Raw genomic sequence first — 18,128 nt, forward strand, 5'->3', positions numbered from 1 at the left:
CATACACAGCTTAAACAGATAAAACTCCAGTTCTCTGTTTTTGAGTGCTCATGCCTTTTCATCCGTAATGAAAGTCCTAATTGACTAATAAAGCTATAAGTAAATTCAGAACCAGCCCAAACAATTTCTCACAACTTTGATGTAAACATTTATTAATCTATTGATCGCAATCAATAACTGCACTACTCATGAATAGAATACACATTGTATCATAATACATATTTTTAAAATAACATAGTGTAATGACCCCTCTAAGCCATATTATGTACACTACAATTGGTTCTCATGACTATGGAGCACCCAGAGCCACAAGTGAATTCAATATCATTTTCTGGATATTCAGAGCCTCTGAAAAACAGGATCCTGAGCCTAGGGAGGCCACCCTAACCCTATTAAGGTAGATAAGACACTACATAAAAACAGATGCTGTCTCAGCCATGTTAATACAAGAAAGGAAAATTATATAAATTATAAATATCAGCTGCGATATTTTTTTTTTGCAATTTACTATTACTCTGTGCTTTGCAAGTTCTATTTCCACCACATTTTTTCCAGAGACTATGTCTTAAAATGAATTTATCTAAGATTTGAGATTTTATTTATTTCATTACTCTGGAAGTTTCTTAACTGAGAATGGTATATGAACAGCATTAATAATACCTGTCATAATTGTCTTCATTTGCCCTTGTTGGTTGTAACTACTGCAATGACATGGGGTTTTCAGAGATGTGCATAATACAGGTGAATAAATAATGCTATATCTTAGAAATCCTTTTCACTCTTGTCCTATAGTCCTATGTTGAAGCGGTTCAACATGCAAGGAGATTTTCTCACATTAAATACAGTATAACAAGGTGGTGGTGCATAAGAATAATAAAGATATAAGCAACTAATTCCTTTCTCCCAAGAAAAAGACTTGTGTATAGCATTCCGTCGACACAGAGAGAAAAACAAGAGGTTAAACGTAATTTTTGGGGATTACATTTATCAAGTTCCTCATCAAAGGGTCAGATGGAAAGAGCTCTAACATGGCCTGAGAGCTACTCATGACTGCTAAAGATTGGTTTATCAGGCATACTACCAGATCGCCTAGACTGCTAGGAGCAGGAAGGGTGACATGCAACAAAACTAGCTTGCTTGAAAGTGCTGTGATGAGATAGTGTATCAAATGATCGGGTCAAGCAAAGCAAAGGGACTTGAAAAAAAAATAGGCACCTCTCTACAAGAACTGACAAGATGTTACATCTAGTTCTTTTAACCTATCTGCTTTATAGGTCTGTGCAACAACATGATGACTAAGATTAAGACAATAGACTGAACAAACCTGGAAAGCTACAGATAACAAAAAGAGAACTAAACCTACTCAGTCTCTGCACAAAAAAATGCATAATGATAAGGAAAAAAGATGTAATTTATTATGTATAAATGCATCAAACTCAGGAAAAAAAAAATCTTAATCTCCTTTTATATCTTCTTATGTTTGAAACAATTTATTTCTTAATTTAAAAAAAAAAAAGTGATGGCATGGTCCAAATTACCTATTTATAAACATGTGTAGAGAAAACATATATGCAAAAAGCACTACTTTAATTTGTAGAAGTCCTGCAGGAGAAATAGTATGCTGTCCCAGGAGAATTAGATTTTTATTGTGGTGGAAATAAATAAACAACAATGTCTTAAATTACTTTAAAATAATATGTATACTTTAAACCATTGCATTTTTTATGCATATAATTGAGTAAAGTTTTACATAATTTTCAGCCAAATCATTTACTCAAAGATTATTGATGTTATGTCAACTACTTTCTAAACTTTAAATAAAATCTAACTGGGGGAGACGAGTAAGTCAGCACTTTTCCAAACATCCATTTTGATAAGTCAAAATTTTCTACCAGTTATATGTCAATTGTACTTTGCAGAATAACTATTTTTTACTATGTAGTCCTGTTATTTCAATAACATTGATACAGCTTTGAGACTGGAGAAACTGAATTCTAATATTTCATTCATCAATGTAAATAATCAAAACTCAGCTTTAAAAGCAATCCCTCATAATCCCCTGAAGTCCAAAACTCATATAGATCTTTCCTGAATGAAGAATTTGGCTTACAGAATCCATTTCTGCTGATGATATGCACAAGGAAAAATCTGACTCCTATCAGAACACAAGTGGAATTTATAGCTCTGGTATTCAGGAAAATGTCATTTTCCTCCTGTAAACTGAGCAAGTATTATTTGGAGTCATGGAGAAACAGTAACAAGGCACTGCATGAAGCCAATTTCACAATCATTTTTCAGAAAGATACCCTGTCCATACAATTATCAATTCAGCTCAGTCCCTCATAATTAAGGTAGAAGACAAAGGCAAAAACTAAATTTTCAGAGTAACTTTTCAGTCTTATTTCCACATTGACAAAAATGGTTTACAGCTGAACATTTCTGAGAGTTGGAGATTTTTATTAACGTGAAGATTTTTATTAAAGAAGATTTAAGTTAATGAAATATGAAAGCAGAACCCTGTGAATTCCAAAATTGTGCAGTTACTTAAATTAACTTACAAAAATTCATAAAGCAAGTTTCTAACTGTTTTCAACAAGTGACTACTTTGGCTATTGTGAGTTATCAGATGCATGAGTAGGATTTGAAAGAAAAAGAAAATTGAAAGATTATTTCTTTTCCTTTCAAAACATAAAAAAAAATCTTATGGCAAACTGCTCCCTGTAGCTATGTAGAATTTTTTTACTGTCCAATTTCCTCTCCACAGACTTTTGACTTTTTGATTCATTCCCTAACTCATCTGTAAAGATCTTTGCCTTCTATTTTAATTTTTTTCCTTTCCATTCTTCTTTTCTTTGTTGATCTTGTGACTACAATACCTCATGATGTCTTCTAGTACATAGAAGGAAGATCAGTAACTGTAAATACAAATGTCTAACAGTATAGAAGATGTCCAGGTCCAGGAGTTTTGTAATTCACTTAGTATTTTCTTTAAGATGCAGTTAATTTGAATAGCTCTATGCATATTTTAACATATATTGTTTTTAAAACATTTTCAATAGCTGTTACAAATTTGGTGCCAGACAGCCTTCTATTATGTCTAAATTCAAAGTAAGTTACTGAAAATGTTGTGGGCACCATGAGCTGCCCAACAGGTATTAAGAGCACTGTGAAGTACCTGGCACACATTACAGTGCTCGTGGAAGGCTCAGCAGATATAATCACTGAGAAGCTCTCTGTGGATATTAAAAGCAGGGTCAAGCTATTTAGAGTCATTACAAACCTTGTAAAGTACTCTGTAAACATTAGAAATAGCAGTAAGAACTAGATGGGCATTTTAAATTCTGTGTCAGAGGTATGGTAAGTCCTATTAGAAATTAAATTATCAAAATCTGTGAAATTGCTTTCATTTCCTCCATAAAATTCACAGACCCATATTCATTTGCAACCTGGAAATGTCAATTAACAATCCTTAATTCTTTTGATAATTCCAGCTTCTTCAGAAGAAGGACTTTTCATGTTGGAAAAGATGTCCATGCTGGGTCTCTATAAAATGGTAGCTTGATCTTTGAGAAGTACTACAGGTTTTCAAATGTTCAGTAACACAAGCCTAAAAATTCTCTGTCTTGTGCTCACAAGTGCTCATTCCTACATGCCTCCAGACAAGTATCTGTGTTTCCTTAACAATTCAGCTGATGGACCATCCGTACCTGGTATTCGCATTCTTTAGTGTCTCTCTCAACTTGTAAATATCTATTTGCTGCTAAAAGCAAATTTTTTGTTATTACTCCAGTCAACTCTAACCTCTCTTCAGCTATAAATGTGTTAGCAACATGCAGCATTTGTCTTGCAGTTATTAGGAGAAAAGTGTGACTTTCCTTTTCTTTTTATAAGGTAGTCTCTATATCTTTAGTTTCTATAAGATAGCAAAGACACCATCCCAGCAAATTTCTGTCATTCAGGAAAGCCAAAGATTCAGATTCTGTGATTAATCAAGTATGTATGAAATTATACTTCTGATTATGGAACCCACCAGCATCACCTTGAGCAATGATTTTTTTCTCTGCAATATGTGACACTTTCAAAAAGTCCAGTTAGTCTGCTCTTTGCTAGACAGTGTTCAGTGTGTGATGAATTTTCTTCACTCATTATTTTGTTTCCTTCCTCACACCATATCCTTCATGTTTGCTATAGTAGAAAATCTTTTCCAAAAAGCGATTCACTTCTACATCTTTAAATACAGAACTCACCTAACTGAAGCTCACTGTAAAAATTCTATTCATTCCCTGGACCCAGTGTTAAAATGTGTAATGTATAGTTAGGTTTATAAAAATGAAAAATGAAAAAATGAAATATAACATTTATGCCACACTGTCAGAGATATAACTTAAAAGGAACATTCTATAAACCCCTGTAGGAATCCTCAGTTTCATGAAGCATACAATGTAGTTACCCTCATGGGTTAATATTTTCAATCATAATTACATGTTACCTAATATACACAGAGGACAGTGGTGTTCTTGTTATATATATTAATTTGCATGAAACAAAAAAATTGTATTTTTTTCCCCATTCTCTTTCAATCTTAGCTATATTTTCTGTGCTATATATTGGAATTTCATGTGCCTTTAATGAAGTCAGATTTATTACTGTTTTTATTTTTTTTCATCATTTCTGTTTTTTAATATTTTCTCTGGATCCCACTTCAATTTGTAATGTTAAATGACAGTACAGCTCACCACATATCAGCTGGTTTTCCTTCAGGTTACGAAATGACAGTCCTTGTAAAGCACTGGGGTAAGCACAAACTGTTTCTTCCGCTATTCGAACTGAAGTATTTCTGGCCCATTGCAAGACCCACTTTAGATTACAGTCACAAATGAGCGAATCAGTGTTGAAGTGTCTAGAAAGCAAAGAAAAATCACAATTGGTATACGTGCTATTTTCGTAAATATACTCTCCTCTGTTAGATTAAAATTATCTGTTTCCAATGAGAACTAATTTTAGATATATGCATAACTATCAATGTATAATTATAAAGATATGATGAGACAAGTAATACATATTGTTCCACTGTTATTGACATCCAAGACATTCTGCTCAAATTCTGGGTTTGATTACAGAACTGCATTGCTCACTACTGAAATAAAGGTGAGTACGTGCTGCTGTAGAAAGTCATAACATACTTTCATTTTTTTGAGTAGAAACTTGACCATGGGAATTGTTATTACAATTGCAAGAAAAATATTTAACTTGAGTGTTTTTGTGTATTTAGAGTTGTTATATGATGTAATGCATGAAAGCATGGAAAGCATTAAGATCACAAAGGACAAGGATCAGGGATGTTGATCAAAATGGATAGACCAAGCCATTCAAGGACAGGGTCAAGTTGTCAGAACTATCCATTTCACTGGGACAGGTAGAAGACAGAAGCTCATCAATAGTGAGATAGACATTGTTAACAAAATGCTGTATATTTCACATTTGTCATACATTACTAGAAGCAATCCTGATTGAATTCATATTCAACTCTGCTATGTTTATTATAATTTCTTTCTCAAATATTTCAGATTTCTAAACATAAGGAATGATACTTACAGTGCTTTCAGAGCTAGCAGCTCAGAAAAAAGTCCATTCATGAGACTTGAAAAAATATTCCCTGACAAATTGCTAGAAAAAAGAGCAATTTACAGACAGTTACAACAAATACAAGAAGAAACCAATATTGTTATACTCTATAATTTTCCTAATGCTATTTAAGAAATTCTGCTTTCTTGACAACAGTAAAAACATAGTAAATTTGTAAATTGCTTTTTTGTAAATGATAGCAATATTCAAATCAAATCATCCACTTTTACTCCTTTTATTTTCACAGTAGGCATACATACCATTCACTTGGTCTAATAATCAGGAATAATTTTACATATTTAATAGAATTCTAGAAGAGTACATCCCAGAATTTAAGTGAAGATATTCATATAATGAGTAGTCCATGTATGTCATATTTTTATAGTGTATCAAGAATGCAACGTCAACATAAAGAAGTAAAACCAGTGTCTTAATAATGCTTAGATGAATTCAAGCAATAAAACAGTAATGAATTTTCAAAGTAATTACACAAATAGTTTTATTACAAAAGACTTCAAACAAACTGATTTTTCCTGTCCTTAAATTATGACATTTTCCATTTTAACTACTCTTTTATTATTTCTTGTCTTGTTGACTGAATAGATTAGGCTGCGTAATTTTAAACAGATGCAATTTAATTTTGCCTAATTTTTTTTTGATAGTGCCTTAATAGTATGAAAGGTAAACACTTAATGTCAAGTGATACTGTCTTTTTCTTTAGCAGTAAACAGAAAAATTAATGCAGTATGCAAGCATATATCTCATAGCATGAGAATTGCCTACATTTAAAATACTGGAATACGTTCCTTTCTATCCAATGTCTGAAGTCTATGTGTCTGAACTTAAGGATGGCTACAGACTTTCCTCTATCAGTGAAATTTCAGATCTCTTCACTGGGGATTTGTTGTTACATATAGAAAAGGATGTAGGCTAGGAAAGAAAATGGCTTCATTACTTTTTCATTAAAAAAGGTGTTTTTGTAATTATTGATTTTACTTCTCTTACATCTACAAAGAAAAGAATGTGTAAGATACAAATTCAGATCAGGAGCAATGTCCTACAGCTGAGAAGTCTACCAAGCTGCAAAAGATCTGAACAATCTTCATAAAGTAAGTATGAATTAAAAGAACCATACTTGCTACAGAAACCTGTACAGATACGTTTGGATCAATGAATTTTTGAAGGAAGATAAAAAATTTCTCATTTATAAATTACTTTAAGAAATTTATGGAGCATTCTTCAAAGGGTAACTATAATGTTATTTTTGTACACTTTTTAATCATTGAAATAATGAAAAAAAATACGAACTTTTCATACTTTAGATTTTCATGGTAGTTTGAAGCAAAATTCTACTAACATGGAAAGATGAACTGGATCAGTAATGTTAAGTGAAATTATTTCTTATTGAGTGATGATGAGCTGTGTTGACATAACGGAACTCATTGTTAAGATTTTGTTTAATAGTGCACCTTTAATACAGCTGTGCAAAGCTCTTGGAAATTGAAGGGCTTTTGGGTATCTCTTCAGGTGTGTCTATGTCTAAAGGTGGAAATGAACATTTGCAGATATCTATTTCTGTACCTTTACATTTTGGATTTATCACCAGGAACTAAAAATACTGAGTATTTCACAAAGACTCAGTTACTTCTTTAGTTAAAATTAAACGGATCTACTTGTGCTTATTGGACACCAGCCCTGACAAGGCATATACTGAAGCAGCTCAGTGAACTGGGACATTAAATGGACTACATCAGAAACCAATAACCTGACATTTACACTGAAGTAAAACACAAGTGGTTCTACTAATATGAAAGCAGTTACAGTTTTATAAATTTACTAACAGAGTACAATAACGTTGAACTGAGGATAAGGAAAGCAAACTGCAGAGCTTTGCATGGGCGCTAGTCAGAAGGCACAAATTCAGGGGTTTTCTTTTCTCTGCCTTACCTTACTGAAGTATGACAATTGATGCAATGCAAATCCCATTTATTCCCTTAAATAGCCATCCAGGTTTCATACAGCAAAACAAACAGAACACCAAGTCTGAATTTTGATAATTCCATTTGAGCCAAAAGAAAGCTTTATGTCTGATGAGTATTTTAGGAAATAGCTTTCATTTCCATAGCTGCTACAGATGTATGGTAGCTACGCACCTGTCAGACATTTCCATCCTGTGTCTACAGAATTTATGTGCTTTCCATAGGTCCTACCAAATCTAAGAAGATATCTAGCCAGAACTGATCTACATTGTGTTAACCTAAAAATTCCTGACTCATGTTCCATTTACAGATTTTTGGGTTCTTGTTATCATGACAGAGAAATATGTAACCCTTTTCTTTAGTGTTTTTGCCAAGTGCTGGAATAATTGAGTTCCTGACAATCCAAAAGTCAGCACAAAGCCAACAATCCAATTTTTCGTATTATTCTGGCAATGACCAGGTCATTCCATATTGCCTCTAATAATTAGAAAACTTGAATCACGTCCACAAGGCTGTATAAGTAATAAAGCAACACATTTTTATGCCCAAGAAACATCTAATTGCAGTATGTGGATCTCCAACAGTGAGAACAGCTTTCAGAAATCTTCTCAAATCATCCCAATAACACATACATTTCTGAGATAGATATCTGCAGCACCATGCAAATGCCTGGTTCTGTCAGTTTGCATCATTTATGTTATAATGTATTAAAATATCTCCAAATGCATACTGTTGTGTTGTGAAATTCTGCCATTTTAGATATCTTAAAAAACTCACTCTAGCTTGATTTAAAAGGACATTTGTTCCAAAAACATCTGTATCACCTAGTTTGCAAACATCTCAAACATAACAAATTAATGCACTCCAAAGCTGATAGCACTTACTATGCCATTAACAGAAACATGTGCTTTCTGTTAAATCAGATGTAAAACAATTTGTCTTACATATAAGGTCCTGCAATTATTTTTTTTTCTTTTATCAAATACTCTTGTGCTTTTACAGAAATTAATAAAACATTATTGCCAAAAGCTTTAATACAAATGACAAATATACAACAGTTAAAAGGAGTTGCATCTCAAAGCACTGTTTTGAGGCAAAACATAGGTGGAAGCAGAAGTATACGAATGTGAAGAATCCTTCATGCTTATAAGCATGATTAAAAAATGGAAGTTGAATGCAAGGGTGACAGATTGATCTTCTGTGTCAAAAAACTAAGACAGGAGGGGTAAAAACACAACAGAAATACAGAGAGGGTAGGTTATGTGGCGTATTTTCTTTATGTTGTTGGATTCAATATCTTACTGGTTTTGTACTTTATTTCCAATGCCATAAGAAGTGATTAGTTGCTTTGATGACAGCAAGAAAGTCACACAAGAATTTATGGTATATTAATACCATAAAGCTAACTGTTGCTGACAATTCAGGGACAAAATGAAGAATAAATCAGATATATTTTAATCAAACAATTGGAAGTAAGGAGAAAGTTCTGTTACGAACTTCCAAAAGGAAGATCCAGCAGTAGCTCCTTGTTGAAACAGATTTCAACACTCAAGAGACTGCAACATTTCAGAACCTGAAGAGTAAACTTCTGGGAGACTAATGAAATGAATTCTAGTATATTAATTCAGTAGCACCCTCCAAGTATTCCACAGCTCTTGATATTTAGATAAAATATAAACATAATTAATGTGGAAGGCAGTTCCATTACCTAGCAAAAGTATATTTGCATACATAATTCTGCAATAAAGCAGAAACATGGCCACTGAGGGGGCAAAGGAGATTTGGAAGATTTGTTGTATTCAATTATGTCACTCCTAGTTAGAATATGTGCACCTCATTACAGCATAAACACTGCCAAAGGGTAATATATAAGCCCAAAAAGTTAAGCTAATATCTTGGAAAACGATACATTCTCTCAATAAATTGTCCGAGTCACTGTAAGCTGCATCTGTCTTATGATGTGAAAGCATATTGGAATCATTTTCTAGAGTATGAATCATCAAATCCAAGAAGGTGTAAAAATGAGATTAATCTCAAGAAACATAATCACAGTTCACTGGCTGTAGTAATTTCAGAAGCTGTGTGAAATTTTAGATTTCATTAGTAACTTGAAATTCAATTCCTTTTCACTGAAATATATATCCTGACTGCAATTGGAGCAAAAGTCTTCTTTTCTACACTATCAAGAGGCATGTTTTCTATATGTGTGCATGTTTTCAAAATGATACTAAATGATACTACTAATTAATTTTTTTTATTCAAGAATTGTATAGGATATCCTCTTCTAAAATAGACTGCACAAAACCACAAAGCCCTCTGAAGAGGCTTTGCATTATACCTGAAAGCTCAGACAGTTCTCATTCTTCATTTTAGTGAAGTGTTTAAATATAACTTTACCTGACTCAATTTAGATATATGCATCACATCATTTGGTTAAAGAATCTATATTGCTTAGTCTAGAGCTATATTTTCAGGTCTAATTCCCTCATTTTTTCAAACTGAAATAGATTTATGAGATTGAGTGAAACACATTGTTATTTTGTTTCATCTGGTATTTGTGCTTGTAAACAGTATAAGAACATCTCATCCGTGCGCTTCACAGAAGGTGCATAAAAATATTTACATCCTTTGCTTCTTCCAGTGGACTCATGGCTCTCCCTACTGGTTTTCATAAAAGCCTGCAAAGATCCTTCTGTACTTCATCTCTGCTAAAGTAACACAGGAGAGCTCTGATTATCACAGTCAACAACTGCATAAATGCACATGTAAATAGACTTATGTTGCTCCTTCAGTGATGTAAACCATACTTCATGGTTCTGAAACCAGTTCCATTCTTATGAACTTGACATCATTTCCTTGGTATAACCATATACACTGGTGTTACACTAAGTAAATGCTTCTTTATAACTTTTCAGAGAACAGCTTTCTCATATCCTTAAAGTGACGAGTAAACACAATTCAGAGGTATCAGTAGCAAGTGAAAGGCAACTTACTGTATTTTAAATGTGTTTGAAAAGTTTCATTCTGGGAAGTTTGTGTGAACTTCCAAGGGGAAAAATTCTAGAAACTGTTAGAAAAGAAGCATGTGGCATTATCTTGCTTTCGACAGCCACTAGTTTTTACACCAGAGACAAATTGAGATCACAGTTCGAAGAATTACTATCAGCACTATGTCATTGTATGAGATATCCAAGATTAAGGAACAAATGATACTCTGAATGGCAGGGAATAGTTCCTCTTGACTGGGAGTGTGGTTTCATTTCTTCACAAAATAATCACTGACCCAACAAGAGTAATGGTACTCTTGACTTTGGATTGGTAAGGAGGATGGTGTCTATGAAAGAGAAAGTCATAATTTTGACATAGAACCGTTTTACTTGAGCTGAAAGTAGAATTTAGGCTTATCTACTGTTATGCCTCTGATTTCCAAACATCTCACTTTTAAAATAAAATAAATAATCAGCAAAGAATTACTACAGTACATGAACAAAGATATAGGATGGTGGCATTGGTTAAGCCAATGGTAGAAAGGCAATTTAAAATCTAAATAAGAAAAATGGAAGATAGACTAAATGGATAAATAACCTAATCTTAAATCCTAAAAAAAAAGAATTCCAGTTTTAAAAAGACCAAAAAAGTAGAGAGGATATAATGAACATGAAAAGGTTATAAGAAAGACAGGAAGCATAGAGGAAGGATGAGAACTACCAAAAATTAATTTAAACTTTGGAAATTACAATAAAAAGTGGAAAACTACTTAAAAATACTACTGTATTATAAGTGAGAAATTAAGACAGAGTGAATGTTACATATAGCCTAAATATGTCTCATTACTACTATTTGCTATTCTGTTCAGTAAGGTTGGTTATCTGGATTACAGGTATTTACTGGAACAACAGACATAAATACTGGAAATTATCTTCCCCAAGAACATGTGCAGTATGACTACTGATCTGTACAACTAGTTAAAATTTAAAAAAAAAATACCTAGGCAAGTAGAGGCCTTTTAGGCTAATTCCATCCAAATGAAAATACAAGTATAGAAGTTAATGTTTTTCTCCTGCTTATGTAGTATCATGTTAAATGTATATTAAAATAAATATTAATTTTCCTTGTCTAGAAAATTAGCAATATTTTTATATGATTACATGATACATCTTCAATAGATGCATATTGATTTTTTTCCCCACTTCTGACTTGCCAACATTTTTTTCCATTTTTCTTTTTTTCAAAATTCACTCTGCATCAAATACAACAAGGACAGACTAACATCTGCCAGAATCATCATTTTTTTCATAGATGCATGGACATAACATCCATAAGAGCATGAAGAACCTGACATTAAGTGCATTTACAGTAAGACAATATAAGATAATGGACAGGATAGAAAGCAGGAGAGTGTGACATTACTGGTGTTCTGCAGAAACAGTCTTGTGACTGATTATATTTAGTGTTTTCATTAATGTCTGTGTCAGAAATGTAAGCATGTGTAAACAAAATGTAATAACAAAACCAAGGATTGGTCAATATTAAGAAAGTTATCATACAAGAGGTGAACATTCTTGAAGATGAGAAATCTAGTAATTTCATTAAATAATATTATTTGAAGTTGAAAGTGTAACAAGAATGTCACTTGAGAATTATACTTAAGAAATGTCTAATTCAAATTTCTGCTGTAAACTGGGGCGTCAGAAGCAAAGAATACAGAAAGCCCTGGATCCAAATCTCCTTGGAAATGAAAGTTAGCCCCTTCCTGAGGAAAATAAATATTTACCTATAATGCATAAAAACGGTAGGTGCAAGAAAATACAGTGTTAGTGATGGTGTAGAGGGAACTGGTGAGACTTTTTCTGGATCTACATGTTCAGAAAAGATTGACCAACACTGACTCAGGTCACAGGTTGCTAGAATGAACAGGGATATGTAATGGTGTCGTTTCATAACCCCAGTAACTATGCACATTCAGTATGCATGTTATGTCTTTTTCTGACATTTCTGTTACCAGTGAAGGATGCTGAGATATACTTCCACACTCTCGTGTCTTCAGAGAAAAGGGACAGTACAGCCAAACATTTGTCATAGAACAAAATCTGTATGCTCACTGTGAATTAATTTCTACTCCTTATCATCACTAGACCAAAGTTCTGTATTTACCTTCTAATTCATTTTTAGGATTGAGTCTGGAAGATTCACTAATGGAACTTTAAAACATTTTCTCCTGAGAGAGCAGGGGTTTGAACAGCTTCTATTGTGGTTGTTTCTAGTATCTAGCAGCACCTTCCAGTTAATACTGAATTACACATACCTTCTGTATTAATCTGGCTATATGGTCACAGTCATATTCACTGTGCACAACAAAGGGAGACTCAGAAACTCTCCATAGGGATGTTGGGCTTGCCTGATATTACAACTCATCTGAGATGAGTAAAAAGAAGGGCAGTCTGCGCCTGATTATTGAGATGCTATCAAGGCTCTTCCCATCATCTATTCTCACTTGTTTTCAACAGAGATTTGGTATAGTTACTCTCATTAATGCGAAAAGTAAGCATGTCAGATATCAGCCTTTTACTTGGTGTCATCTTGACCTCATGGCAGATCTTCCTATAATGGTTTCCCTTTTTTCCAAGGAAATGCCAGAACTGGCTGGAGAGGTAGAAAGTATGATATTGGTAACACACTATGATATAGTACAGGAATTCATTTCCAACTCAGGAATGAAGAAAATTGTGAATGAAGATACAGAGCCCTCCTAGATCTAGTTAAATCTCCATTCAAACCAGGACTCTTCCTGTGAATTGTCCCTTTCCCAGCTAGGAAAGTCACAGCTAACTTACTCATTGCTAGTACTTGCCTATGCTGTACCATACCTTTGGCTATCCTTTTTGTCTTCTGAAACTTTTCCAGTTTTGGGTCATCTTTTTGAGATGAGCAGACTGGAACTGTCCACAGTATTAAAAATACAATTTCTTTTTTTCCTGCAGTACAATGGATGTTCTCCAATTCACTCTCTCTACCTTTAATTAGAGTCCCTATTTTTTAAAAAAATCACACTGAGCAGATGTTTTCATGCCATTATCCACTATAATCTCAATACGTCTTTTCTGTGTTTTAATGGTTAGCCCAGATCAGACTGTTTTTTCCACCTCGCATCATTTTTAATATCTACATTAAATTTCACCTGCTATTTTATTACTCAGTCATGGAATCCTGTACATTCCTTCTGTCCTTCAAAATCAAGCTTGTATTTAATTCTCTGGTTAGCTTAGCGTCTACTAGCAAACTTTGTTGTCACACATTCTTTCTCTTCTTGTAGGTCATCTGATTCTCTGTAAAACTGAACAGCCTGGGTATCGTATTATAATCTTATGTTTTCTGAGTGCTCTTTTTATAATAGCCTGATAATCTATTGATCACTTAAGCTCTGAGGCACACTTATGGGTGAGTTGTTTGCTTTCTACACCATATGCAGTTGCATACGATAAACTGATTCAAAAGTATTGTGATAAAGTGTATAACACGTTAAATGGACTGTCTAAAATTGCTGTTACTGAAGCAATTTGAACTACCCTGATATTCCAAATTTACTTTATACTTCATAAATGTTTTTCTCATTATATGCTTTCTTTCTTAGGTAACACACTTCAGGACAAAAAATGTAAATTCTAATTGATCTCCAAAAAGATCACTTTTTTTATGCTTGACCTTTATTGTTTGCAAGACATATAAATATAAATGCATTCAAACAAAACTGTCCATTCAGCTTCTTTTCAATGTGAAAATAAAATTTAATTCTTTGCAGTTCTCATAGATTTTACAATTAAAAATTGAAAAAACAACATCTTTAAAATATCAAATCACTACAATCAGAGGCCCAGGAGAGGGGTTTTTTTTAGTACAAACTCTATAATTTTCTTATAATGGAAATTTATTGTCAACTGCACTCAAGTAAACCAGGTGATATTTTTTATTTCTCCTGTTTAAAACAAAAGTGGTGTTATACTCACAGTTTGTGAAGACTGTTAAGTCCAACAAACATTTCTGGTGTTAGACAACCAATTCTGTTATTTGACAGATCCCTGAAACAAACAATAAACCTGTGAAATATGAAGTTTTTCTTATTCATATGCACACTTAGATGATCATATACAGCCTTTTTTTTAACACTTATTAAGTTAGAGACAAACAAGAAATAAACTCCTTTTCCATAATGTAACACAATTAAATTAAATAATTTAAAACTTTTATATCAACATTATTGAGCATATTCTAAATATTTGAACATATCCCACAATTAAATATGCTATTAGTATAAGTTCCAGTATGGCAATAAAATATGATTTTATATATGCAAAAATAAAAAATTACTTCAAATATAAAGAATTTTCTTTACCAAGTTAATAGCATCTGGAGTTTTTTCTTATGAAAAATGCTATGCATTTTGTTGCATGCAATATTCAGTCAAAATGGATACATGTTTACTGTTTACTAATATCTCATTGACAGCATCTCATTTGATGAAGAAATCACAGAAACTAGAAGGCAATTAATTTTTGAACTAGAAAGAAGGTCAGTGTTGACAAGCACTTGGTGAGCTCTTTTAAGAGCAATACTGTGGTTGTCTCAGGCCACAAAGAGTACAATGCATTATGCTTTGTAACTCTTGTCTACAGAATGGATGTTTTCTGTACAAGTTAAACATATAACACACAGGATACTTCTAGGAAGGAGGGAAAAAACAGTATGAACAGTTATGTCGTGATAGCTAGAATACTGCCTCTTGGTGCACTCTGCACTAGTGCATAATTTTTGCATGCTTTGTTTTCAACCATGATTCAAATTTTCCATCTTATCAAGTTTATTTTTTAAAATCATTGCAGTCATGTAAGGATTTTAAGTGATTGTACATCCATTAAAATGTTAAAATTGATCTGAATATATTTTTTGTTTAGAATTATTATTCCCCATTCTTCTACTGTTATCTGAGAACACTAAAGACATCAAATAGGAGAATAAAGACTGTAGCCAGACAAATCCAGTTACGGCTTTCATGAAGACATATCCAATTAGCTTGAATGTGACGGCAACTTCTTTAGAATTCACTACAGAGTCATCTTCTATCAGATAAAGAACATACTGTTGTCCAATTAAATGATGAAACATCACATTAGAATGGAAATATTTCTTAAATGCTTGTCAGGGATTTTAAGTAGGCAACAGCTGAGAAAATAGTGTGGATAACAATACAGTACAATAATTGCATGTTAGCATTATTCTTCAAGTTCTACTAATGAAAGCCACATAGAAAATCTAAAAATGTAAGTTTAAGACTTACCTTACTTTACCTCTATTAGAGGTAAATAGTAAAGAACATACCCAGAGTCGGCTTTACTTCTGCCTAAGTAAAGTCTGAACATTTATGGAAGAAATGCCCCACTATGTGGGGCACAATTTGGGTAGCAAAGGTAAATTTTGTGTAATCAAAACAATTGCATATTTCTATGCATATGGCACATAGTGAACTGGTATTTTTAACAAAGCAAAAAGCTACATAACCTTTTCTCAATTTTTTCTTCCTTAAGTGTTATTTTCACAATAAAATATATGGCAGTGGCTAAAATCTGTATTGCAAAATATGCTTCCTAGAAAAAAAAATAGCAAAAACGAATGACAACTTGCTGCACATTCCTCCAGACTATGTTATATTAGATATAATTCAATTCATACTGTAAAAAGATGGTGTTTCTTTTCAGGACTAAGACATTTAGCTTACAAATACTGAATTGTAAAATTAATGTTACAGAAAACAAAACTCTCCTCTATTGAATAATCAAGTGCCACAACTTCATTGATTCATAAATTTCCATTTTTCATCAATTTTGTTTATACTTTTGGAACAAACCCTTGAAATAATTCAGTCCTTTGAATACAAATTATAACAGTTCTCCAAATCATTCACAGAAAATGTTTTGATGTTAACAACCTTCAGTTTGTCTGTCTGACTTGCCATAGCCATATCTCTTGCAGTTGCTCATATTACATTAGGTTTTTCTTTTCACAGTATCATTTATATTTTATACGTGAAGTAAGATGTGAATGTAAAGTACATTGTTAAAGTAGTTACTGTATTCAGCATTCAACAGGAGTTTATACTATTTAATCTTTTTGCTGAACTGCCTGCTATCCAACTGTTGCACAGGAAGGAGTGGAGAGATTCTCTTGTTTACTGTAAAACTACACTGATTTGTAACAAATATGTGGTACTCTAGTAATTAATCAATTCCCTGTCTCAAGGGTGGTTTGGGTGGTTTTTTTTTTTTAGATGTAGCATGATAAATCTCAATGTTGTTATTCTTAGTTTGCTGATGAGTCTTCTCACCTCTCCCAGTGTCTAATGACTTCCTTTTCCTTGTGTCTCCTGGCTGACTTAAGGCTCCACCTGTGCAGCCTTCAGATGTGCAATCTAGCACTTGCTCAGGTTTCCTGGTTTTCCCACAAGAGGTCAGGGTTGTGTTATTAGAGTATGTAGCCAAAGTAACAATTAGCACTCATTTGGATCATTTCATTGTATTGCCATCCATGTGTATACAGTGAGCAAGAAAGTTTCAACCTAACATTTTTCTTTGTATCGAAAATGTGTATGCTACTATGACTTCATCATTACTGTGTTATTGGCTTTCTACCAAAAACCCTACTAAAACTTAGTGGGTGTTGTTAGAAAATACTGCTACCTGTATGATCAGAGATGGTAATCGTTTACTTGGGTTATGCAATGCAGTCTGTATATAGCAGTTAGGGAATTTAACCCCAGAACAACAAAGCAGAAGGATTCATAAATTTCTTTTCCTGTGGATTTTCTCATCACACATAAAACAGCACAAACAATGGCTAGGCACATTTCTGGCATGTGTGGATTACCTGGTTAGAAAGTAAATGGACATTTGAGTGCTCTTACTTGGGAAATTATAATTTAGAAAGGGTTCATCTTGCATTTCCTTGGGCTGAGTAGAACTTTAAGGGGGGGGGGGGGGGGGGGAGACTGCTGCAGTCCTTGTTAATTAAAAGCAAAGAGGCCTGCTTGTAGGATCATAGTACTTTAGATATTTTTACCCTCTATAAATGTAGTTTAAAAATCAGTCTGTGCTTTCAGAAGTACTATGAGAACACTTTCAAAGAAAGGAATGCCAAGAATGATGGAGAGGGAATACATTGCATGTCTTGTTCTTATAAAACTACGCTAAAAATAATTTTAAAAAATCAATCAGAGTCAAAATGAGAGATTTTAAAAGAGCAGAAAATTTCTAAAGCATGAGAAAGTTTTTCTTTCTAAGAATTTGTTATATAGACCTGGTCTATGATAAAAAATATAGTAGATGTTTTATAATTAAAAAAAGCTTAGTGTGGAATCATAGAATGTTAGAGGTTGGAAGGGACCTCTAGAGATCATCCAGTCCATCTCCCTGCTGAAGCAGGTTCCCATGGATCAGGTCACACAGGAACCTGTCCAGCTGGGTTTGAAAACCTCCA

The 18,128-nt window shown here is 33.2% G+C and overlaps 1 protein-coding gene across 1 annotated transcript in view; it reads right to left on the reverse strand.

The window, feature by feature from the left end:
* Window positions 1–18,128, reverse strand: part of LOC104563462 (adhesion G protein-coupled receptor A3) — a 289,529-nt gene that overhangs the window by 167,854 nt on the left and 103,547 nt on the right. Inside the window, exons 4-6 of the mRNA XM_062001296.1 lie at window positions 14,609–14,680; window positions 5,596–5,667; window positions 4,737–4,900 (exon numbers count right to left, since the gene is read on the reverse strand). Of these exons, the coding sequence (XP_061857280.1) occupies window positions 4,737–4,900; window positions 5,596–5,667; window positions 14,609–14,680 (308 nt within the window). The remainder of the gene's footprint in view (window positions 1–4,736; window positions 4,901–5,595; window positions 5,668–14,608; window positions 14,681–18,128) is intronic.

Source organism: Colius striatus, chromosome 8, assembly GCF_028858725.1.
Source record: "Colius striatus isolate bColStr4 chromosome 8, bColStr4.1.hap1, whole genome shotgun sequence".
Taxonomy (NCBI): Eukaryota; Metazoa; Chordata; class Aves; order Coliiformes; family Coliidae; genus Colius; species Colius striatus.